The following is a 26,894-nucleotide window of genomic DNA, read 5'->3' as shown; positions in this document are numbered from 1 at the left end:
TTCACCTGTATGGCTAGTAATGGGCTCAAAACCCACAAAGCGTTCAACAACACTGCCCTCTTTGCTAACAAAACGGAATATGAATGTCAATTGGTCCACATGAGATAAATCTGGGGTTGAATCCACAATGATAGAGTAGTATTTGCTTGCTTGCAGTTCATCTGCTATAGCCTGTTTGGTTTTTGCACCCATCAATTCAATGAATTCCTCACAAATGGTGGAGGACAGATATGAGGTATTACCTCGACCCATCTGCCCAAACTTTCTGATGTGATCCTTTAGAAAGGGATCAAATTCAGCCAGGACCTCCAGAATACCAAGGTAGTTCCCATTGAGAGGAGACCATAACGATTCATTTTTACCCCAAAATGCAAGGCCCCTTTCTGCAAGGAATTTAATGACTGCAACAACTCTTTGTAACACCTGCCTCCAATAGCTGCTCTCTGCCTGAAACTGTTTGAACAGGTCTGCATCAACTGTGGCACCTTTGGCGCGGTTCAAGACTGCTTGCATGCAGGTTATGTGCTCAGCACTTCGCTCATGTTCACCAAATCTTTCTGAGTGTTTCCAATCACAATAGCCTGTCACAAAAGAATGCGTTTTTGGGGAAAACAGTTTGCATGCAAAGCAGTAAACCTTACCAGTAGAGGGAGAGTACATCAGCCACTCTCTTTGTACTCGTTGTCCATTGGGCAAGTGTGAAGTAAAATGTTCATTGTTTAGGCATCGGGTTTTGCCTCCTAGCCCGCTGTTCCTCACAGAAGCTGGATAATGGCTGTGACGGTTGTGAAATGATTTTGCACCTCTTTGAATAAGAACTTCCTTCATTGACTCAGTGAGGGTCTCAGCCCATTTAGCGGGATCACTAGGTAGAGTTGTCACTGTAGATGGTGTTGAAGAAAGATTCAGCTCATTTTCTATGCTGTCCAGAGGTGCAGTGACCTCACAGTCATCCGAGCAACTGGCTACTGCTGAATTGGTTGAATCATAAGCATCAGAAGCATTTGGTTCAGTGTCTACACTTGTAGTGGTCTCAGGATCTTGGGAGCTACATGCTAGCTCAGGTGCATTGCTAACCTTAGCTGAATTTGCAGTAGCATTTATAGAATTGCTTTCAGCAGATGTCTTTGTACTGAAGAAGCTGGAGATATTTGGAACACTCTCAAGTAAAACTGATTCCTTTTTTTTCTTTTCTTGCTGAATTTTTTTTCTAGCTCCTCCACTTAAACGTTTATGATCCATATTTCCCTTCTTTCTTTGCACATTGACTCTTTGCCTATCACAACAGATAAACCAACTATGTGTGTGTGTGTGTGTGTGTGTGTGTGTGAGTTTGTTTGTGTGTTTATGATCAGTGCTGCTTCCTTCAAGTGTGTGAGGTGATTTAGAAAACTAGCAACCCAGCATCAACACTCCAAAGCAGAGAATAACAGCTTACTAGCATAGACAATTGAGAGCAGAGAATTAACTGATTCGTCTGATAGACAGCAGGAGAGCAGAGTGGTCAGTGATGATCGAATCAAGAAAATGTCTAAATGGCAAGGGAACAGACTGATTTGTACTGAGGAGAAAGAGAGAGAGAGCCAATTACAATGAAATATATTCCAAAAGAGCCAAGTGACTAGCTGAAGGCAGGGACAAATGCCTTGGAGTGACCAACAAGAGTGCAAAGTACCAAATGGCAAAATGTGGGAAGACCAACAGGCAGATCTGCTTTTACCACTTATCTTCACAACCAAAAAGTCGCTAAATGATGTTTTTAGTCGCTAGCCAGGTATGGCCAAAAGACACGAAATCTAGCGGCAAAGTCGGTCAATCACACTGACAGTGAAACAAATATTTTGAAAAGATAATAATTGTACAACTTTGTGCACTTTTGTCTTCTATCTAAATATTTTCACAAAGGACACCAAAATGTTGCTATCTGCAGGCAGCTTGCTAGCTATGATGGCAGCAACGATGTCTGCCAGACAGGAGAGAGTGGTCAGTGACGATCGAATCGAGAAAATGACAAAATGGGTCAAAGACCAAAAAGTTATTAACTGACAGCAGTGACAAATGTCAGACTGTAAACTTTTTCGAAAGAAAAGGACAAAATGGGAAGATGCTGATAGTAACAGCAAAATGGAAAATATAAGAATTTCCAAGTAATGCTCAACTCAAGTGTGTGTGTGTGTGTGTGTGTGTGTGTGCGCGTTAAACTTCTTGTTGAATGATTTCAAATTATCTCTTAGTCTGAACTGAGGGAAAGGAAACCAAATTTTGAGCAGTCTCTCACGAGTTCAAAATACCAAATGAGGAGATTCTAAAAGAACAGACCGGTTTATGAAAGACTCGATGGGGGAGGGGCACAGCTAAGAATACTTGAGTGAGATTCTGTGATCCAAATTCGAGATAGAGCTTTTTGATAATGATAATTTGTCAGAGTAAGGTTGTGTAATCAAAATTTGAGAATGAGCTTTGTCAATCAATCAAGAATATTTGCATTAAGTTCTGTGATCAAAATTCAGAAACAACCTTTAATAATTGATAAAGAATATGTGAGTGAGGTTGTGTGATCCATCCAATTTGAGAATTAGCTTTGATAATAATGATTGAGAGCCTCTGGCCCTCTGTGGATCATGGCGGCGGGGCCAATTTTGCCAGGCCCCTTGGGGCCTCTGTGGGTCGTGGCCGCGGGGCCAAGTTGGCCTGGCCCCTTGGGGCCTCTGACCCTCTATGGATCGGGGCCAAGTTGGCCTGACCCCTCGGGGCCTCTGGCCCTCTATGGATCATGGCCGCGGGGCCAAGTTGGCCTAACCCCTTAGGACCTCAGGCCCTCTGGGGGTCGTGGCCGCGGGGCCAAGTTGACCTGGCCCCTTGGGGCCTCTGGCCTTCTGTGGCTTGCGGCCGCGGGGCCAAGTTGGCCTGGCCCTTTGGGGCCTCTGGCCTTCTGTGGGTCGTGGCCGCGGGGCCAAGTTGGCCTGGCCCCTTGGGGCCTCTGACCGTCTATGGATAGTGGCCGTGGGGCCAAGTTGACCTGGCCCCCTGGGGCCTCTGACCCTCTATGGATCGTGGCCGCGGGGCCAAGTTGGCCTGGCCCCTTGGGGCCTCTGACCGTCTATGGATCGTGGCCGCGGGGCCAAGTTGGCCTGGCCCCTTGGGGCCTCTGACCGTCTATGGATCATGGCTGCGGGGCCATGTTGGCCTGACCCCTTGGGGCCTCTTACCCTCTATGGATCATGGCCGTGGGGCCATGTTGGCCTGACCCCTTGGGGCCTCTTACCCTCTGTGGGTCTTGGCCGCGGGGCCAAGTTGACCGGGCCCCTTGGGGCCTCTTACCCTCTATGGATCATGGCCCCTTGGGGCCTCTTACCCTCTATGGATCGTGGCCGCGGGGCCAAGTTGGCCTGGCCCCTTGGGGCCTAAGATTATTATTTTTGCAAAAGTAGTTTTGCTTGGGTCACGGCCGCTGGGCCAAGTTGGCCTGGCCCCTTGGGGCCTCTGGCCCCCTGGGCCTGGGCCCGGTAGGCCCGGTCATTAATCCACCTATGGAAAGGTATTCAGACGAAAGTCCAACCATTTTTAACCGTAAAAGCTTATGTCTGGTTTTTTGACAGAGGAGGATGTCTGGAGGAGGAGAATGAAGCAGATGATCCACATCTAAAAGAAGATCAGTAACAGAAGGAGGCTATTTAGATTATTCTTAATTTATTAATTTTGTAAGCCGAGTTAAACCCTGTTTAGGAGTTGATTTTGGTTAATGCCCTGTTTGATGCTGTCAGAGCTGTCACCTTGACTTGCAAGTTCCTCTGACTCATCCCTCTTCACATCGTGCTCACACCGTCTCTTCTTCCTCGCTCCTCTCCAGCCGTCCCTATCTTCCCGGTGAGAGTGGCGTGTACACTTTTCAGAGACTTGGACAGAATACTAAGAGAGGAGACGTTCCACAGGGGAAGGGGAATCAACAGAATTGGTCTCGGCACATCAAGTTTAAGAGGGGCTGTACGTTTGGCCATGTTTGCTCTGCGGTGAGGCCATCGATCAGCACATTTTTATTTCTGTAAAACACTGGCATGTTAAGAACAGAAGATTTGTGGACGTGTCCTGTTGAATTTGGGTACCAATGATGAAAGCAGCTCTGCTCTGAGATTTAATCTAATTCTTCTTATTAATACTTTTTTGAACTCTTTATTTTTGTTAAAATCAAATAGTCACATCTGCCTTCTTTGCTCGTCTTTCAACATTTCAGCATCAATAATAACCGAATGAGAGATTTCTGCCTGAAAGAAACCGTCCTCTGAATAAGACTTGTAATGATTTTTACCTAATTGCTCATGAGGAAGTTAAACCTGATACTACAGTCGTTTAAAGGAAGTCAGTTCAGCAAGGAATAACCAAAGGATAATTATCTATAACTAAAACGAATACATTCGTGGTGATTTTATGACTTTGGTGTTAAAAACTTAACAATAATTTTCATTGTGATCGCTGAGTCTGGGAGCGGCCATTTTTGCCCAAATATAGACATCACTGCCATCTTCCGGCAGTGATGTCACGGTGCGGTAAGCCTAGCGCCATTCTCCCCGCTTTACAAGCAAAATCAATGGGAACTACTAGACACATCTGCAATCAACAACAATTATTGAAGATTTCCAGAGGACTTCACCATTGAAATTCACCAGAGCTATAGTGAAACTGACAATGCCCACGTGCATGGCAGCTGGATGCTGGAATACATCAGGTGAAAGTGAAAAAAAAGAGTTATTTCACCTTTCTGATTCCTGATCCTCCACGGATGGGTTGGTCGTTGGATTGCCCGTTGGACTTGAAGAGGGAGGATTTGCCATCGAACTTCTGGCCAGAGAAAAAACCCGTAATATGTAGCCAACATTTGGAAGAATAATGTTTTCAAGATGACTTGGATAATAGCGCGTTGTGACAAATACCAGCTACAGCACTGGGACTTGATCAACAGCCGATACCGCACCGTGACGTCACAAACCAGTAGGTGGCAGTAGTGTTCTTTGATGCCTCCAGTAAAGCACATTCAAATGAAAATGACTCTTAATTAAAAATACTTCTCATTTACTGAACAGTATGTAATAATTTCATACTTTCAGAAGTTTGTATTCTGAATGTGACCAGACTTTTCCTTTAACATCCCGCCGGTCTTATTTAGATTATTTTGCTGTCATTCTAATATTCATGCAAAATACCTTAAAGGTATAGTGGAGGATGTTCTTTTTCCAGATGGATCATCAAATTAAGTGGTCCTCCTAATTGTCAGTCATTCTTATCATATCTTTATGTAAGCCTGTCCAACGCGCTCGTCCCTATTTTCACTTACAGTGGTGAGTCTGACATAGTGGGAAAATTGCAAATCTTCTTTTGGAAAGTAGGCTTGTATGAGCGTACAAACAGCAGCTTTTAAACTGAGCATGCACGAGTAGAAATGGGCTCGTGCGTGCGCGTTTAATAGGCCTTCCCTCTTAGGAGAGGGTACAGGGTTGTGTGTCTGCATTATTTTTTTTTTAAGTGGAGAGGGCGTGTCTTTTTAAAGTTTCGCGAAAATCCACTTTACCGTTAAATATATTAATTTCTGTTTTATCGTTATCATTATTATTCAAAACAAGCAGGAAGCTACCGAAGCGTATTGCGTTCACCCAAGAAAAAAAAAATCAGACAGCTTATCTTATAATTACGGGATCACAAGATCAATATCTCGTGATTATGAGATATTATCTCATAGTTATGAGAAATTATCTCTTAATTACGAGATCTTATCTATATATCTTTGGTCATGATTACTCATTTCAGAAAATTGGTCTTCATGATTACTTCTTAAAAATCTTTGCATCTGTTCCACTGAACAGTTCTCTGTACCCAAGTCTGTTTGCTTTGCTTTTCCTGTTGACAAACAATTCCATCCACATTGAGGAAACTCAGTATTTCCCAGTGACACATACCTAAAAGCAGCGGTGGCCGGCCCATAGGGGGCGCTGGGGCACCGCCCTCCCTGATAAGAAGAGAGAAACGTGCTTATGCTACGGGGACTTGTCATCTTCAGTCTGGCGGCGTCTTTGGTGTTATTGAATAAGTCAATGAATCTGTGTAAAGGAATTAAGTTGTAAAAATTATTTGTTTTTGTATATCAAATATAATATATGGACAAAACTGATTTATGAGAAGAAATCAGAAATAAGAGAGCCTGAGGGGAGGGGCTTAAACTATTTAATGAGGGCTGTGGGAAGAAGAGCGGCCATTTCTGTTTTCTGTTTCTTTGTTACATTGCTGGTAACTGGAGGGAGGCTGAGGCCCAGAGTATCTTGTTTATGTTTAGTTTCTTTTGCACCCTGTTTTGAGTTTTTGAGCACAATAAATCACCAGCACCAGTAACCCAACTGAGCCTGGATTCTTGGAGGCCAAAGAACCCCGTCACAGTGACCAAAATCATCACTGTTACTGTTATTATATAGTAAATGAAATCATTACTGTTAAATTGTATTTAATTTCCAATTGTTTATTTGAATTCTTATTCTGGATTAGTTGGAGACATACACTAGGCCAGTGGTTCCCAAACTTTTTGTGCCCAAGGCACACCAAAGGACAAGTAAAAATCTCAAGGCACACTTATTGTGCTAAAGAGCATTTAAAACCTGTGTCATCCATCGTGTTTAGCAAAATATTTGTCATAATTATGTACTAATTCAAAATAAATTGTGACAACTATATAACTTATGAAATATTTATTAACAAAATATTCTAAAATAGGCTTCATCAAAGCAGCCACACGCCTATTTAAATCATGGTTCACAAAATTAAAAACGAAGCAAAGAAAACTCAGCAGAAAATTAAGCACAAAGAACTGTCAATGCAAGGAAGCTGCACTGTCCATTGTCCTGAACTACAAATAATAAACGTAACATTTTTTTATCAGCACTGAAACGTGTGCTGTTGTAAATATTTTGTCTGCTTACAAATTAGTGAGACACGTGTGCCTGTCGGTGCGCACAGATTTTTTAAATCCTTGGTGGCACTGAGGAGAGGGCCACACGCAAGTCCTGTTCAACAGAGAGCCGTGACCTCCAGAGTAGAGAACGGCAGCTCACACAGGTAAGTAGTGGGGAAAAGAAGAAGTTGCTCAATTGCGTGGCGTGAGATGTTTGGGTATTCTGATGCAGAAGCCAACCAAAACTGATCCAGTGGGAGCTCACTAAATTTGAGTTTTAATGTGCGGTCCGCACGGAGCTCTGCGCACTCCTCTCTTTCTTTCATTGTCAGTTTTTCTGTTGAAGATTCCTGGTTGAATGGGTCTCGGATCCAGTCGTAATCCTCACCGTCAGCAACATGTGGAAAGTAGCGCTCAAACCTCTCTTTTAAGCTCTGAAGGTGTTCGGCATATAATGCGCGCTCCTTTGCTGCCTGCGGCGCATGCTGATGCCAGCGGGAACATGTCCATCGTGCCCTGTTCCAAAGCCTTGCGCCACAGGATGATAATTCCTACCTGCGTATCTCCGTGGTCAGGGAGTTCTCCTTGAGTTTTTTTTTTTTCTTTTTAAATTATTTTAATGAAGTTTGCCTCTGTTTTGTGAAAATGAATGCACTCAAAGTAGTGATATGACCGTATAGGCTTTTTATTTTTCTGTTATTATATTGTAATGACCATATATGGTTGTCACAAAATTCCACGGCACACCCGCACTTGACTCACGGCACACCAGTGTGCCGCGGTACACCATTAGGGAACCACTGCACTAGGCTATATCAGCCCCACCTAAAATATTTTTCACCAGCCGCCACTGCCTAAAAGGAAATAAAACTATATTAACGCACTCATTGTTCACGTTTCATGTAGCGTAGCTCAGCAATGACTGTCCTTCCTGATCTCCTAAATATGACATTTCATCTTAAAATTAGGAGATAAGTTCTCCTAATATTGAGATCAGGATCTCATAATTACGAGATCAGTATCTCGTAATTATGAGATAAGATCTCAGAATATTGGGATCGGGATCTTATCTTATAATTACGAGATACTAATCTCATAATTATGAGATAAGCAGTCAGATTTTTTTTTTCTTTGGTGAATGCAATACGCTTCCGTAGGAAGGTACTTCTGTGTGTCCTCGAATTACTTTTTTTTTTTTTTTTTTTTTATCTCTGGTGCATTATAGTTATAAAACTTGATTGGTTGTTTTTGTTTGTGCATCAGACCATCATGTCCATCCTCATGTCTTCCAGAGTTCTGCTGCCTGGTTCTGTCCACCTTAAACGCTCCTGGAAGCTGCTGTTTAGATTGTGAAGGAGGGCTTGTCGGCTATTGGGTTCTTGTCATGCCACACTAATCGTGGGTTAGTCACCACATTTTCTTGCATGAAAATACGGATTTCATGGGATTTCATCCTCATTAAATGAATCCCTGCAGGTGTGATGAGTGGGCAGGATGCCATCCTCCAGACTGGAAACATGGGAGTGTTTTATAAGAGGAAATGGGATTAGAGCAGTGGTTCCCAGCCCTGGTCCTTAGGGACCCCTTCCCTGCATGTTTTCAATATGTCTCTGTTCCAGCAAACCTGATTCAAATCATGGTTCCTCCTCTGCAATCAAGTGTGGCAGAAGCCTGATAATTATTCCTTCTTTTCTGATGTGATGCAACAAGGAAACGCCTAAAAAATGCAGGTCAGGGGTCCCTGAGGAACAGGGTTAGGAGCCATATAGGTTGCTATTAACATTCATTTTGATGCTTCTCTTTAAAAGGTGAATCCTATTCGCAGAATTTATGAACTGTTACTAACAGATAACAACAGTATTGTTTTTAGGTTAGTTACCACAGCTATTTTAATTTTCTATGAGTCATAATTATGAGGGAGATAACTTTTTTTCTATATGTTTGTTTTATTTAATCTAAAAATCAGAGTTTTACACTAACTTCTTTAAAGTGTGGTTAAATGTCCTTCAACCCCTTATTTTTCTCTTAAAACACGCTAAATTACCATAAATATTGCTCCTAATTTTGGACTGCTTAAGTTTACAAAATCTTTTTTTGCAAAATCGTTCAGCCCCATAGACTTATATGTCCAATGGGCCCCTGTTTGCTTAAAGTTAAACTGAGATGACAAATTTGTGAGGAAATTTGATTTCAATCAGTAGAAAGGATTTTATGTAAGCTTTTGTGATCAGACTGTATCTAGTAAGTTAGGTTAGGTTTAGAGTAGAAGTTTTTTTTTAAACCATGACATCTTCGCTAGCATGAGTGTGTGTGTGTAAAAAATAAAGGCTTGCATAATCAAAGCCAAATGACACCACTCTCACATCAAGCCCTCAGCAAGTCCAAAAAAGCTTTCCAGCAGATTATTCTACAACGGATGTAGGAGGCTATTATATCATTAGATATTACGTTGGGAGAAGTTCTCCTTTGCTGTCAGCGTGATAAATCAGCTGTGATGAAACCTGCATGTTATTATGAACAAACCCCGTTGACTGCCCGGCTACCTTGGCTGCATTCCCCGATAAAGCTCCGCCGCTGGATGCTGCTGTAGTCAAGTGTCCTTGAACAGAGCCCTCCATTTTGTAGAGCACACATTTCCGATAACGAGCATCAGTGTGTGGGAGAGGCCGGTGGGAATCAGCTCCCTGATGTGGAGGAGCAGCCTTATGGGTTGTGTAGCCTTGTCAGAGAGAGGGAAAAAACTGGTCACCACGCTGCATGTTCTGTTGTTGTCTACATACAAAGATATACCTGTGGGCTCATGTTCATAACATGGATTTTTGTTTTGTGTGTCTCTTTATATCGATGCTCCTTCAGGGGCCCACCACACACACAATGAAGTTCACTAGTCAGTTCTGAAAGGTGCTTGAATCTTGGATTCGTGTTTCTATTGGTTACCATGGTCTGGTTGTACAGCAGGAAACAAGTCTGCAGGAATCTATGTTTAAACTGGAGGAGATTTGGAATCTGTCTGCTAAGCAAGTTTGCACTAGAAGCAAATATGCACTGAGGGTGCTGGTATCGGCTCCTCTGGCTTGACTAATTAAAGTGTGGATTTGATGCAAGTAAAAGTGATTTTATAAAAAAGAATCTGCATTAATCCATATTCATTGGTACTAATCACGCTCTCTCTCCTTAGACTCAATAATTATTATTGTCATGTACAGATGTTCTGGATTAAAGTGCAGACAGATACTGCGAAGAGCGATGGTGAGTTGGATGATTTATTGAAACAGATGTGGGTATGAGATGCAAAAATTAAGGAAAGGTAAGCAAGAGCACAAACTTAGAAATTGGGGACCTGAAGAGTACTGACAACGAACTGAAGGTTCAAATAACAGGGTAAACAGATGCAAACAATAGGCAAATACAGGTGAACAGAGTCTGATGTGTAAAGCTAATCAAATAGAAAAAACAGCAGGAACTAAGAAAACCTTTAAAAAATATACAACAATAATGTTTAAACTAGAACACAAAAAAGAAACAAAAGAAATGAAACAGAAAGTACCTTGCAAGACATAAATAAACTGAACTACTACTGCAAACGACAAAAGGAAAAATAAGATGGCAAACTCTCATGATTTTACTAAGGTTCAGACCCAAATGCAAAAGACCAAACAGGGAGACCAGGGAAAAGGTTTAACAGGTTTTATTGAAGAGATAATTCAGAGAGAAGTGTTGCTCTGAACACTGCTCAACCGGAACTGAAAAGTGAGGGGAAGACACAGCGGTTAGTTCAGGCTCAGTGGGAAATTTGACTCGTGAACTTGGAGAACAGGATTTGGTTGCTGACTCACATTTCCAGAGAAGTTGTTGAATCCTTGACTCCAGTCTTTATGCTGTAGTTCCAGTGTTTGTCTGATTCGGTGGAGGGCGGAACAGGGTTTACCCAGAATGCGGTTGTTAGTAGGTGAATGGAGAAGCTGACTGCCACTCAGATTTCCTGTGGTACTTGAACGGGTCGTAGTGGAGATTAATCCCTTTCTCAGTGTGAAACTCAAACGATCTCTTGGGGAAAGTGGATCCAAACCTCCTGTTTGAACCCCAGCTCAGTTTGTAGCTCAGTTGATCCTTCCAGGGAGAGAAGGTCCGAAAAATCCAGTTTGCAGGATGACTTCCTGCCGAGAGGCAAAGACAAAAACAAAGTTAAAACTCAGGTTGACAAGAACTCAGCTCTACTCAGCAAAACTCAGCTTGGCTAGAGTTCCCAAAACTGGCAAACACTCTGGCGTCGAGGTAGTGGCAGTCAGCAGCTTAAGAACACTCAGTTTAACGAAGAAACCATCAGCAGGTGTGTGAGGAGGCAGACCAGAACCAGGCGCCTCCTGGTGGAGGAAGGGAGACAAAAACAGAAACACAAACACACAGACAGGAGTCCTGACACAAACTCAACAAAACAAAATGTTTGCAAATCATGACAACTCCATTATTTGGCTTGCTCTCTGCAAGGATTGCTCAAAGGATTGATAAAAATCATCATTACAAATATTTCAGTCCTGTTGTTAGCATTAAATTAGGACATTAAAAAAAAAAATCTGTTCCCCTTCTAGTTTCAAACAACTGCTGCTCCCTCAAGTCAGCTGAACATATGAACACCGGCTGCCTTTACCACTGAACTGCTGCAGTCAGCAGAGTCAAACTCATTTATAACTGTGTTATTGTTCTCTAATTGATTAGAAGTACAGACAAAGTAAAAAAAAACAATACAACTAAATTATATCCTGATTGGAATAATTTCAGTTGTGGTCTTTTAGCAAATATAATTGGAACTTCTGAACACCTAATGGAAAAAAGCAGCCATTGTGAATTTAAATGGGTTTTCTTTGAAGAACAAAGAGGAAAAGAGAAATAGGAAAAAGTCCTTACCTGGGTAAGTGTGACTGATCTAGGAAGAGAAACTAGCCTGTGGTGGAGATTTGAGCTGACTGTTAATTTAACTTAATATACAAAAGTGTTCCCTCAAAGAACCATATACCGTATACCGCCACACATCTTGTTTGTACGATTCTCTGGATCACTTTGTGTTGATTTCATTCATTTGAATGATTGACTTGGTTACTTGAGGGATGCAGTGGAGGTAGCATGGATCTGTAGGGGTTTGATTCAGCCGGCTTTGCAGACTGTACCCCAGAGGTCCAGGAAAATGTGAATGAGATCTGAGAATGCGGGAAAAAGGTGTCTGTTGGAGAGCAGGCAGGCAGGTGATGAAGAACTGCTGCACACATGTGAGACCTTTTCCATGAAGATCAGAGGCGAACTGAGGTTCACTGGTTGTCTGGAACAATAACACAGTCAAATCAGACAGAGATCCTTTGGATAAGGTGGAAAATGTACTAAAAGAAAGCCTCACTAGCTTTTTCAGATACCTCATGGGAAACTTTGTTTCAGATTTTGTTTGTGTCAACCACACCCTGTTGCTGTTGTGAAAAATTTGAATTAGAATTTTATGTAAGTTGTTGAGGACTGGAACTGATCCTGTGATCATATTATGCACCCGTTTTTGATAGATCAGGGTCATTAGGTCCAAAAGTCCTAACCTGATCTTCCCATCTTTTTAAAAATGACAGCATCATTAACAAACTTGGTTTACAGCATCAGTCATGTTTATATGCAGCGTTCTGAAGGGCCTTCTGTAAAGTCTGACTGGCCAGCACTGACGTCTACGCTGGCCTTTTGTCCCGCATGTTAGCTCACCTCCAGCATATAAATATATCCATCCACTGCTATCATAGAAACAATTCCCTCCCTTCCCCTCTCTATCCACCTACCCACCCTGCCCTACGCAAGACCCACAGAAAGCTCTTCTTCCTCCCACTCCAACCCAGCTCAAGCACTGTGTGGAAGCGCATATAGCCTAAATCGCACTCGAGTGTCCCTTGCCTCTGCCAGTTCCAGCACTGATCTTTGCCACTCTCAGGCTGTGGATAATAGGCCTCAAAAAACACTACGCTCAAAATAGCAAAGCAACTCCAAGAATCTATTGTTGGAAGCCAGAGCTGAACAAAGTGAATGGACTTGCCTGCGGATGCTTCCTTTGTGGTGCAGCACTTTCTCTCTGTCATTTGTTAGACAAGCTCTAGTTGCAGACTACTATTGCTCCGCGTAGATTTCTGGGTAATTTTTTATTGCCTGGTAAGTAGTACGAAACTTTCACCCGAGCAGAAACAGGGTGGAATTTGAAGAATCTCTGGTGTGTTTTTCTCATTGAATACAACCGCATGAACTGAAACATAAATTGAAAGAAAATTAAATAAGCTACAGAAAATGCCAAAAATATTATTTATTAGAATTAAATCTAATAATGGTTTTTTCAGAAGTTTGATTAAGACGTTTTGGACCAGGGACACATCCAAATGTTGCAGAAGAGTGGCTGTTGAGTCCATGTTATTGGGGTTGTCTTCTTTTCAGTTAAAATCATAGGTATTAGATTTTTATTATGAGAAGAGATGACAACAGAAGCAGGTGGATTTTGCTTTTAGAGAAACATTCCTGTGTTCTGGCCATATTTTATAACACTATCCAGGGCTTGATGTCAACCATTGCCCGATCGCCCTGGGCAAGTAGTTTTTATTGTCGGGAGAGTACAAATTTCATTGCATTTGCAAAAAAAAATAAAATTTATCACTCAGAATTACTTTAAAATCACCGACATTCGCTGAAAACGACACAAGCGCTGCCGGCGCCATTTTTGTTGTTTTGAACACATTCTCGCATGATTTCAAAAAGCGGCGTGATTTTCAGCCAGATGGCGTGATTTTAGTCCGGGGATTTTTGTCCGGCACGAATCAGACACATTTTTTTCGACTTGGCAGGCTAAAAAACAACAACAAGGCTTTTTTACCCACCACCCAGATAACCCTAGATTAAAAATTATCGGCCAGGGATTAGGAAAATTGGCATAATTGTATGCCATGTGCACAGTGTAAATATGGCTATCATATGGCAGTCTTCTGTACAGTGATGCAGGTCATACATTAAAAAATGTTCATAATTTTTTTTTCTCTTAGACATTGGAGAGGTGCATTTAAATGTTATAGAGCTAAACATGTTAAATTGGGGACCTGTTATGTTATTATTATTGTCCTGTTGCTGCATTTATTTTGTCAGGGAAAACTAATCCTGAGTCTGTTAAAAGTCAGGGAATTCTGAAATGATGTCAGACTCTGGAAACCCTGCATAAAATAACCATGTATAATGATTCTCTAGAAAAGTCACATTATATTAATAGTATTATCTTGTATAAACATACCGTGACTCTAAAATAAAAGTTATTCATTTGTGACATTGACTTCTGTCTTGTGATTTATCTTAAGTTTTTAAGCTGTCAAGTTTTTTTTTAGATTTTTAACATTACAGTTTATATTTTTCCAAACACACAACAGTTTAAAGCAAAGTTTAGTTTGAAAAGAATGTGCAGTAAGGATTGAAAAGCATGTTAACACGGTAATGTAGGCTTGAGTTCATTATCTGATGCATGCAGATACACACCAGGAACCTGGAAACTTAAAAAATACTGAATTACAAAAAACATTTAAAAAACAAACATGTTTCATTGATATATATACAAAAATTAATATTAGGAACTATATTTATCAAACATTATACTGGGCAAGTAAAAATTGTTTCTAGCTAAATGAAATGTGAAAGTTTTTACCACTTGCCCAAAGGGCAAGTGGTAAAAATAGTTAACGTCAACCCCTGCTATCTATCCGTCAGTTTTCAAAATTCAGGTTTGGAGATCCAAACAGAAAATTTAAGCAAATGACACCATAGATCCTTTTGAAGTTTCTGCTCCCTCAGATACCTTTAGCCTTTAACAGGCTGTGGCCAAGCAAGGATCCTGCTAATCCTTCAGCTTACATCTGACAGATTAAATGCATAGTAGGCAGACATCATTAAACATTGTCATTGATTTCAAAATCTGACACACCACACAAATACCTTTTGATGAACTATTCTAATCATCAACGCACCATTATCATTTAATTTCATAAACATTTCTTTAAAAAAAGCATTGATGAAATATTTTAAAGCACTAAAGAAATGTTCCGGTACTACACTCTTTGTCATCTCATCTCATCTCTTTTAGGCATAAATGCAGCCACTGCAGCTCAGGCTTGGCATTTCCTGTTAGTTTGATTTGGAGCAATTCATTTCCAAACTGCTATGTTAATGATTGCCATTATAATGCCTGGAGGATATTTCAAAGCACAATGTAGTTTAAATACTGAAGTTGCCTCTGATGAGTTTCCGCTATACGAGATAATTAGTCATTTTTTTGTCATCTCAGGATAATCTAATTCAATCATCTAGACAGGTTTGTTTAAAGTCTTTAATCTAAGGTAATCCAACTGATTGTTTCCAGTCACTGACTTTGCAGGATCCATTCATTCTGGATGAGGGTGTAGCATTTGTAGATATTCGCCTGAATTGTGTTGTTGATTCTGCAGTACTACGTCACATTGAAAATGAATACAAAGACAGTGGAGAGGGAAAAAAGGAAGGAACCTCCACCAGAACCAGGCTCACTATGAGCCTTTCTTCCGAAGCCCAACTGAGGTTCAAAAAGATGGAGGCAGACACAAAAACGGAACATGGAAGCAATTCACCCATAAACATGTTCTAAGTTAGAAAAGATAACAGAGTACTAGCACCATAGGTACCTCTGTCTAGGAGAGAAACAGATAAGCAGATAAACTATGAGCTGGTTTGTGTCAGAAAATATGAAAGAGAGAAAAAATACAGTTGATCAAGGTAATAGCTATAGCTATGTCTAGGAAAGAAACAGGACTAAACACTGAAAAACAGTTTAGCTCAGAACAGAAGGATCTAGTATTCAAAGCGGACAAACAGTGAGATTTCTTAAAACCTTTATGTAAAAGTGAATTGTAGTGAGTGGCATCTGCCTCTATGGCAGGAGCCTCTGGTCTTATAGTTCAGTCCGAATCCAGAGATAGAGGATTGCTTCAGCTGGCTGGCTGTCAGCGCGGCACAGCGGTCACCGCAAAGAGTCCCAGATGCCGATGTATCGGTGGTTGGAGGACAGGCAGCAGATCAGACCCAAGCCAAAGCCGATGTCGGTGAGGTGCTCCGTTGTCGGAGCAAGGAGGTCAGAGATCCAGTTTGGTCACAGTTCAATGTACTGTACACAAACAGGCAGATATCCGGCAGGAGTCACCAGACAGGTCAGGCAAACAGTTCAGACAGGAACAGGCAGGCTCAAAGGTTGAGAGGCAGAACAGGTCAGGATCAGGTAATCAGGATACAGAAATGCTAGAATAAGTCTCACCAATGGCACGAAATACTCTGGCACTGATGAGTGGTCTGAAGGCTAATTAAATAGAGATTAATACAGGTGGATCAGATAGGCAGGTAATGAGAACTGGCTGGAGCTAAGCAGGTGTCTGAAATGAGTAACCAGACCAGGTATCAGTACCAAGATCATGACAAAAACAGCCCCATTTGTTTACAATTAAAACATTTGACAGTAGCAGCCTAGCTGATACCTTCTTCCAGAATTGTGTTACAGTCGGATTAGGATACTACGATGAGAAACTAACATAGTTTACAATGATGAACTAACAAATACGGTAGAAACGATGAAACAGAATGATTTTTCTTTCTTATTCTAGGCTTCGGCATATTGAGTTGAGCGTGGTATGTGTTAGCATAGTATAATATTTAGTAATGCCATTATGAAGTAATCGCTATTAAATTTGAGCCGCAGATGTGTTTATTCTCTACATAGTAGGTATCACTCGCATGTGTTGGAATCTGTCAGTATGTCCAAAAGATCTTTAACAACCTTGCTGTTGGATGAACAGGAATAGATTCAAGTGTAATTTTAATGCTTGTCTGACAAGTTTTGAATACTGGATCTTAAATCCTAAACATTTTTTTACCACACACAAATCAGGAGCATCTTTAAAGGACAGACTTGGTAAGGGGAAAAAAAAGTAACACTTGTCAGACATTTCCAGGGACGCTACAGTTAGCAGTCACATGATGGTGCTGTTGTTAGACTTCAGCGGTGTCAAAGAGGATATACTTAAAGTGCATTAGTTTCTACAACCTGCACTCCAAGGCTTTTAGCAGGAATAAAGTCCCATCAGAAAGAACAGATCTTACCTAAAAGGTGTTCTCATACACCGCTCCATTCACCTGGAACATTATACGTCAGGGTATGAGATTGTCCAGAGTTTCATTGAGATACTTTTAACATTTTATGAGTTGTTGAAAAAAACAACAACTGTGTTTTGATAATAGCTTTTTCACTCAATTCAGTTTAAAATAAAACCTAAAAAAGCTTACCCTGAGGACATATGCACATTGTTTCATTTTAAAGGCACAACTGTTTTGCTCCTGCTTGGGTTCTCAAACAAATTACTTCCTCCATTTTTTCGCATCCCTAAAGTTGCACCTTCAGTGAGATGCTTATTTTATATAAAAAAACTGAATTGAATTAAGTCATCTTGGTCATGCCGCCTGTGAAAATGTTAATTGCGACTACACGGACTGACCTAAAACAAATGCTTGCAGAATGGCCGAGATATACTCGCGAGTTGGGTTGCTGCGCCACACCGTGTGCAAGCGCATAGGAGTGCTGTACCTGTTTATAGTTGAGGTGGATGTAGATGCAGTACTCACAAAAACCACTTTTGGTGCAATAATCAACATAGCAAGCGGAACTGAAAAAAAGAGAAGAAACCCTTGACATCCCACTGCCAAAACGACTTTGCGCAGTATTGAAGAAAAGTAGGTGTGTTTTTGCAGCTTCACAGAAATATACATTAAAATAAAACGGTAGGTGTACCTGCTGCCCACTGAGAGATGTGACAATGGGGAAACCAGCCTTCCTGTTAAGCCCATACTAACCTTTTGTTTTTTAATAACAGATATAAAAAACATCTGCTATATACAAGCTGAATGCATTGTATACTATGGGTATACTTTATTTTGCTGTATGTGATGGAACCAGAAACTAAAATCCTTGTTTATACCATGAGTTTGCCATTCATATAAGCAAAGCATGCCTTCCGTGGTGGAAGGAATGCTTTGAGAATTTTCTTAACCATGGTTTCACGCCAGGACTTAGAGATACACTCATTCATCGCCCAGACTTAAGCCGCTGAGTTGGTCTAAAAGTCCCACAAAAGTCCCTTTGAATGTTGCTGTAATGCTATGGTTTATACGCCTTGTTGACATTTGGTGCCGGTCATTGACAGTGACCGTACGTGGACTAGCAGACTAGAGTGGTGTGTTCCAACTACAGAGGCATCACACTCCTCAGCCTCCCCAGGAAGGCTTATGCCAATGTCCTGGAGGGCACAGTCGCTGTGTTAAATCTCAGCCTCAGCAGGAGCAGTGGTGTTGTTCTCCTGCGCGAAGATTCATGGGAGATATAAACGGGTCCATGCTTGCTTTGGACCTGGAGTAGGCATTTGACTAGATGTCCCTCGTGGTACCCTGAAGATAGAATATGGAGTCAATGGACCATTATGAGGGGTCATCTGGTCTGTACAAATGTAGCAAGAGTTTTGTTGCATTGCCGGCATGGACGGATCTGTTCCCGCGTCATGTTTGACTCAACAAGGCTGCCACTATAACTGGTTCTGTTTATAACCCTCATTGTAAGGACTTCTAGATGCAGCCAAGGGCTAGATGGGAAATCCTTCTGTAGGTGTTCTGTGCACCAGAAGGAGGCCCAGGAAAAGGCCAGAGACAAGATGAAGAGACAATATTTATTGCTTGGGTCTGGAGAAGCTAGAAAAGATATCTGACAAAAGGCAAGTCTTTGCTCAGAGTTCTATCCTCGTGACCTTGTTCCAGATAAAGCGGATGATGAGAAGTAACAGTACAAAATTGTGAATTGATACCTTTAAGCAGGTTTTACATTTGAGGTGATTCTTAGGGTCATGATTGACTGAAAGGTCATTAAATTAAAGTTTGACTCAAAACTGAATGTTGGAGAGGGATAGCTTCTAAATGAGGTCAGGTTCTGGCCATCTGTCTCCTGCTTTCCTGGTGTCCTTGCTTTACTGCTGGTTGAGTCCCAGTCATAGTCAGCACTGTTGCCTCCAAGCCTCTGCTAATTCTTCTCTACTTTAATGAGACAACAAAATGGCACGACAGCAAAAGGCAAAACGTTTTTTGTAGTATAAAAAAACTAAACTAAATGGAGCATAAAGTCATTATAGATCATAAGAGGAAGAAAACATGGACTGATTCATTTACAAAAGTTTAATATGAAGTGAGTTCACAAGAGATAAACATGACTGCATTCCTCAGAGCGGTTTGGTATTAAACTTTTACATAAAACAGAAAAACAATCTGACCAGGTGTGTTTAGGGGTAGACAAAGATGTTCTAGACTGAAGTAAATGTAGCTGATATTTACCTGTTCAACACCTCATATTATACTTTATTGGAAATTATTCAGCAAGAAGTGGTTCATAAATAAGAATATCCAACAACATGCTTTGTTTAGCATTGGAAAACAGGCTTTTGCAAGTTTTAACTGCCGCACAATCTGAGGGCCAATCTGTGCTCTCCTCTGTCACACTAAACAGTTTATAATTTCATTCATATGCTTATTACACGCTGCTAATTTCATAAAGTAATTTATAATTTTCAACCATTAAACCTAGGGCCTGTTTTTCTTCTGCTTGTTAAGTGACATACTACTGTTTGCCTCTTTAGTAGCTGTATCCCTAAACTGCCAGGGGTGACTTTGATTGACAGCATCATGAGTTTATCTGGTTGGATAAAGAATGAGACAAAAAGCAGGAATTGGTCAAAGGGGCAGAGAGCTGTGCCCTGAGGAGAATGACAAACCAGCTTGAACTCATGTGGGTGTTTTGCTCCTAGCAACATCGTGGCTTTATAATAATGTCTATCAAGGCAAATACATTTTTACTTTTAAATTGAAAACATAAAATAATAATATTACCAATCAGTGGTTTTAGTTTCTATAATGTGTGAAATTTGAGCACTTATCTTGCAAAGTATATTTGATTAAAAAAAAATACTCTGAAATCTTTTTTTTTTCTTTTTATGACAATTTTTGTTTATTACCCAAAACCCTTCTGTGTGCTGTAAACTGATTAATACTGGTTGTTTTCGATAAAGATCCCAAATAAGCTACAAAAGTTTTGGAAACAAATTAATAAATAAAGTTAAAGTTAGTTCAATTCAATTTATCCATTTTGAATGAAAAAATGTACTGGATGGGAAGTGAAACGTCTTGACATGGTGCTTAACCAGACTCTTAAGCAAGTGACAACTGCAGACACAGAGGCAGATTTAACGGTTTATTTCCTGGTTTAATGGAAAAGAGCTCAGTCAACTTAGACAGCAAAAGGGGGAAAGAGACACTGAGTTTGGATCCTTTTCCGGAGGATGGTCTTGTGTTGGACTGAGGGTGGACAGGCAGGCTGATTGGTCCTGTAAGGAGTCACCAGAGTGAGAGTTCCAGAACAGCGAGGAGATGAAGGAAACTGACCTGATCCTGGTGAGTGTTCGGTCTGGTTCTGTGGAAGACGAGAGCAAGGAGAGGTTAGAGGAGACTCTGGGAGCTTAGATCACTAACATTTACCTGTTTTACCACTGAGAGAGCGGAACAAACTGGCAGCTTGCTCCAGGAAACTGCTCCAATATAAAGGCCCCCACTGATTGCCATCAAGGAGTAACAGCTGGAACAAGCCTGCCCCCCTGTAAGTAAACAAAACACAAAGACCCAACACGTCTTCTATCTTGGAAACAAGTCCAATGGATTGTTTTTTTTTTTTTTTTTTTTTTTTACCTTCCTGGAATGACTGTGACCTTGATGACTGAAAATCTTCACCAGCAACTAAATAATTAAGGCTGTAGTCTAACCATGACCCTCCTTTGCCATATTTTTTTCACAGCTTTTATTGTTATTACAGTGTCACAAGTACAGAGAAATGGTTATATTTTTATTTTGAGGATTTTGGGGGGGAAAATTGAGAAAAATTCGCATACCTGCATCAGAGTGCTACCTGTTTGATCTGTGGACATTTTTTTCATGCTTGAAACAAAACTAGCAGCAGTAGTGGAGTTGGGAGATGCAATCCATGTCTTAAAGCAAAAATGCAGGTAATCCTTCCGCATTGAAAATGAAAGCAAATTATTTGGTCCATTCTTCTTTGAATCCTATGTTCTCATCAGCTATCTTCCTTTTTTTCCCTTTGGGATCCATGGCCCAAGACACACCCGCCGCTTTCTATGCCTGGCACCGCGCCTCGCTGAGACATGTGCTGCAGGCTTTGACCACTGATCTCTATGGCTATGACGCATATTTTTGTTTAAATAAATGTTTACATATATTGTTTCAATTAGTTATTATACAAATGTTTGCAGCACTGAAAAACATAATGAATGTCTGTTTGACCTCCTGCACACCACATTACAATAAACAATCCAAAAAAATAAATTTTTCATAAATTTTTGAAAAAGCTCCAGGGAGCCGTAAGGGTGGCTCTAAAGAGCCGCATGCGTCTCTGGAGCCACGGGTTGCCGATCCCTGGATTAAACAATGCTCTGTAAAGGAATGTATGTTTAATACCTGCTTAAAGGCTATAATTTTGAATGCATATTGTAATTCATTTAATATTAATATATTTTGGTATTAAAAAGAAAAAAAAAATTTAAGCAAAAACTATCTATACAGATAAGGATATTATTTATATATATTTAGTATTATATTGACTATCAGATAATGATACAGCAATAATAGGGCATTGTCCTGGTAATTCTTTTAATTTACCACCAGAGCAAGGAGAGACAATGATGACTGTTGAGGGACAGAAAAAACATACGTTTTCATAATACCAAAAATAAATGGCTTCTCTATTGTGCTTTTTCAAAAGAAAGTGACTGATACTGTGGGTTCCTCGTTGCTCTACTTTTTGTGATCCAGGGCTCCAGACTAACTAGCTCAGCATATCTATATGTAAACACTTTCTTTTTTTAGTGTTTGATCAGTTAAAGAACACATCAAATGGATATTTGTCAAATGCTGCATTGTTACTGTCGCAGTACCTTAAAACTCCCTGGTGTCATCTGATACAGGTGCTGAAGGGATGCAAGAAGTTGACCATGTCAGTGTGTTCAATGGGGGGCATCCCAGGAGGGTACATGACCAACCAAGTGTACAGCTGGGTGGACCCTCAGGGCCGGAGTGTGTCTCCACCACCTGATAGCCTGGAGGCCCACCCAAGGCAAGGACATGGCATGGAGGACAGGACGGTAAGACCAATATCTAAATGATGATCCATAGTTTATGCTTCAGCAGATCATGGAGTTATGTATTACTGCAGAGACAGCTTTTTTTTTTAAGAAAACAAACATTGAAGACTAGTTTCAAATATTATTTTGTTTAATCATACTGGGTTTGTCCCCCCACTCATGAAACAGCAGCTTGCTGATCACCATTTAGGCTTCTGACCCTCTGAGGACAGTTAAGATGACCTTTGACGCTGTGACATTTGAAGACAGATTTATTCATGCTCCACAGGCCTTTGGCTCTCATCCCAGTTTGTGTGAATCTTTACATTCATGTAAACTGACTCATCTGAACAACACAACAACTGTTCCTGGGCCAGATTAAAATCTCTCTATCATGCTGTTAATGTTTCACTCAGGGTAGAAACCATTTTACTGTCTGATGCTGTGATATGACCATTATCAAGTTTTTTTCTCTAAGTGGAAGAAGATATACCAAGTTTGCCTCCCGGTATCATCTGTGGATGGTTAAAATAATGAAAACATGAGCTCCATAGAACATGGAAGGCTGGATGAGTCATTTAAAGAAGAGGTCAAAGAGTCAAATTTCTTTGACTCTGTGATGAAAGCAGCATTTTTATTTTAGAATTTATGTCAGTTTTATATTCACTTATTACAGATCTTTATTTTATGTGTAAAAAATCCTGGTTCTCTGCTTTAGGTCATCCCACAGATCTTTACTAAGATCTACTCCTGAGGACTAGATAGGGATGGAAAAAGTTAATTTTCTATTTGCACAGATATGGAATAAATTCACAACTACTTCCATTCAAAATATAATAAAATATTAACTCAATTAATTCAACTCCAGGTTAAACATATTTCAGTTAAAAATGTTAACTGTGCTAGTAAAACTCAACTAAATGAATAAAAAAGGCTAATTAAGATGGTTGAAAGCCATTACCAATAGAATAAAGCAATGAAATGACAGCATTTTTTTCAGAATCAACATACTAGGTCAAATTAACTTTTGCACTAATGTAGAGGTATTGCTGTGTGTTAAAACCAATTCACCAATGCAAATCTAAGAGGTAGATAATTAATATTATTTTGGCAAATCAGTGTTTAAAATACAAATACATATTTGTCTTATCAGAATCTAATAACCATTTAAGTAACTGATTCCTAATACCATGTAATCATGCTTAAGGGAATAACAATGGGTTCAAAATAGCAGGAGATAAATGTTTGATTACACTAGAGGGCACTCAAGGTGATGGGTGGTTGGTTGGATGTGCTTATTTTGCTGTATTTAATTATGTTAGACAAAGGACCTAATGGCTCGTAGACAAGAGGGAACTTGTTTTAAAGGACTCTTCGTTCCTGATTTAGCAATCAAATGTAATGAGCAAATTACAAAACACATAAACATTAATGTCATATTAATATTTAAACCCTTATCGAAATACAGTTTTTCATAACTTTATAAAGAGATCTCAAAACTTGTTGGGCATGTACTTCAGTTAAATTCATTATTTTAAATATCGCCAGTTCCAAACACGTGTAATCTAATGGTGCTTTTCAGAGACATTACAGTCAGATTGGTTGAAAGTTTTTGTGAAGAAAATCGGTTGATTGCATTAATTCATTGACATGCAAGACATGCTCCCCCTTGAAGAGCTTAAAGGAATAGTACACCCAAAACATGATTAGCATTCATTTAATACTCACCCCCATGCTGAACAACACTCTGGAGTACTTTTTTGATATCTCAAATGCATCTGGAGATCTGGGAGGCTTCTTGCTGTCTGCTGACATTCAAATAATGGAGGTCTATGGTGCCCAAGGCAGAAAGGTCCATAAAAGTCCACAAAAAACGTGTCAATATTCCTCCATACTGCTCGTCCAATGTATTCCAAGTGTCCTGAGTGGGTAGTGTCCATAATTTACTCGAAATGAAGTCATTTAGAATGTTTTTAGAGGATAAACAGTAGTGTATAGGATTTCCTGAAAGCGCGCGCCTGCGAGTTCACGACGCTACGGAAACCGCGTCAGACCAAACCAGATGAAAGTGCGCATTCAGCTCGGCAAAGAACTCATGCTCTTCCTCAACACTGAAGTCCTCAGACATTTTTCTTTCGTTGTTTCTTTCTTTGCACAGGTAAACAGCACATTTCTTCTTCTACGCTTGCATTATCGGCAGAGCAGACGCTGAATGCGCACTTTCATCTGGTTTGGTCTGCCGCGGCTTCCGTAGCGTCGTGAACGCGCAGGCGCGCGCTTTCAGGAAATCCTATACACTACTGTTTATCCTCTAAAAACATTCTAAATGACTTCGTTTCGAGTAAATTATGGATGCTACCCACTCAGGACACTTGGAATACATTGGACAAGCAGTATGGAGGAATATTGACACGTTTTTTGTGGACTTTTATGGACCTTTCTGCCTTGGGCGCTATAGACCTCCATTATTTGAATGTCAGCAGACTGCAAGAAGCCTCCCAGATCTCCAGATGCATTTGAGATATCAAAAAAGTACTCCAGAGTGTTGTTCAGCATGGGGGTGAGTAGAAAATGAAGGCTAATCATGTTTTGGGTGTACTATTCCTTTAAGGCGACCAATTTAGTTGCATTTTGCTATTGACTCTTTAGTGATCCCTACGAGCATGCATGCATAGACCTATTAAAAGAAAGGGAAAAAATCCCTTTAAGAACTCCCTTTATAGAATCAATCTGACGGTTCAGCAGAACTTTTGATTTTGTGAGTTTGGCAACTGTATTAAAAAGAAATCTGGATTATTCCCATTCTCCTCTATTAATGGATAGAAATATGTTCTAGTTCTACAAAGGGTCATTTTATACAGCAGTAGACTGTTTTGGTAGATATGATAGGATTCCAGTAGGCATGCAGAGCACCATTTCCTTTCCAGTTTCCTATTATTTAGCTTCAAAGTACACAGCTCTGTATCAAACCAAGAAGCCAGTCTCCTATTATTACCTTTCCTTTTTCTTAATGGGTCTACATTGTCTATGCAGAAAGCTGGTGACTCCATCAAGAAAATCATTAATTTGTGAAAGAGAATAGATCAAATGGTTTCCCTCAGCATTATTGTTCAGTGATACAGAGGTGATAACAATTGGAATGGATTCTTTGAAACTCTTAATGTATTTTCTGACAATAATCAGCTGAAGTGAAAACTTCTTTTGGGGAGGATAACTCTGTTAAAGTGGTTGTGAACTGAAAAGTGGTCAGATAGGACATGGTTGTGAGGAAATATAGTTATTTCTTCACAGTCAATGCCATATGTCGGCAAAAGGTCCAAAGTATGAAGATCAGAATGCATGGGACAGTGAACATTTTGAACAAAACCAATCAAGTTTAACATAGCATTCAAGACAATAGCATTTCTAGGTTGTTGCTACTCCTCACCAAACATTGCTGGGTAGATAGAATTAAGGGAGTTGCCTCATATATGCTAACATAGGCCTCTTTTTGCAGCCAGGTTTCTTTAAGACAGTATAGATTAATTTGCTTATCACAGATTAAGTCATTAAATAACCATTTGAAAGAGATAAATCTTATATTAAATAAACCACATTTAAATGTTTTCACATTTCTCTTAATTGAAGTCATTTTAATCTTAATTAGATAATCCTGATTTTCTTTTTTTGATTATTTTGATTTTGGTCATGTCTGGATGGAGTAATGAGTGGGTATCCATAGAGACTCTGCTTCCTGGTCTGCACCCTGGGACTGTTAGGGTAATGGAGGACAACAAAATCTGGACAGATTCTCACAGAAATCACTAAGTCAACCGCGTGCAGTCTGAACATGAGGACGATGAGCTTCATAGCTTCCTCAGCTAAGAGTTGGCTGAAGGGCTGGCTTCATAAATAACATTGGAGTACTTTAACAGTTCAGCCATATCTTAATGAATGAATTATATATTTTAGCTTTACATGGCTACATATGCACCCTCTTAAAGTTCATTTTGTGTCTGAGATAAAATATTTTATGAAGATAATCACACTTTTGGCTCCCCTTTTAGCCATTACTGCTTAGCCTGAATGAATAACTTGATAGTTAATATTTCAGAGGGATGATGCTATACTTCCCTCTGTAGCTGCCCTAGTAGACTTCTTGTGATTTAAAATAGCACTGAAAGGGAAATATTGAGAAATACAGCAATGTTTATAATTTATTATTTGGTCCTTTAACTTGTTCAATTTAACATTTTTGTCAAAACTAATCATTCCCTGTTCATGGGAGAAATAAACTCTAAAATTGTCCCACATCAAAAACTGCCTCACACTGATTATTAGTTAGCTGGTTAATCTATGGACAGCACTGAGAAGGCTGATATCTTCACCTCAGGTCAACCTTAACATGGACGATGGTCGTTCTCTGGGTCTGATGATACGAGGAGGGGCTGAGTACGGACTGGGAATCTACATCACAGGAGTGGACCCTGGATCTGCTGCACATGCTGGTGAACTCAAGGTACAGTTTACTCATTTTATACCCAATATATAACATATTTTTAGAGATCAAATACAAAGGAAATGTAATTTTTTTGAAGGGTCGTAGAGATTTGCAGTAATCTGATGCAAAACAGTAACTTTTACTAAAGTCTTAGTGTATCTCAGAGAAACATCTTACATTGGTAGATTTGTCTAAGAGG

At 40.2% G+C, this 26,894-nt stretch overlaps 1 protein-coding gene across 1 annotated transcript in view; it reads left to right on the top strand.

Moving 5' to 3' along the window:
- Nucleotides 1-26,894, top strand: part of LOC119789282 (whirlin-like) — a 74,328-nt gene that overhangs the window by 14,924 nt on the left and 32,510 nt on the right. Inside the window, exons 2-3 of the mRNA XM_038294104.1 lie at nt 22,060-22,236; nt 26,588-26,713. Coding sequence (XP_038150032.1) covers nt 22,060-22,236; nt 26,588-26,713 — 303 coding nt within the window. The remainder of the gene's footprint in view (nt 1-22,059; nt 22,237-26,587; nt 26,714-26,894) is intronic.

Source organism: Cyprinodon tularosa, unplaced genomic scaffold (assembly GCF_016077235.1).
Source record: "Cyprinodon tularosa strain WSP-4 unplaced genomic scaffold, ASM1607723v1 ctg334, whole genome shotgun sequence".
NCBI lineage: Eukaryota > Metazoa > Chordata > Actinopteri > Cyprinodontiformes > Cyprinodontidae > Cyprinodon > Cyprinodon tularosa.
The sequence above is the reverse complement of the archived record's forward strand: the minus strand, read 5'-3'. Positions and strand labels throughout refer to the sequence as shown.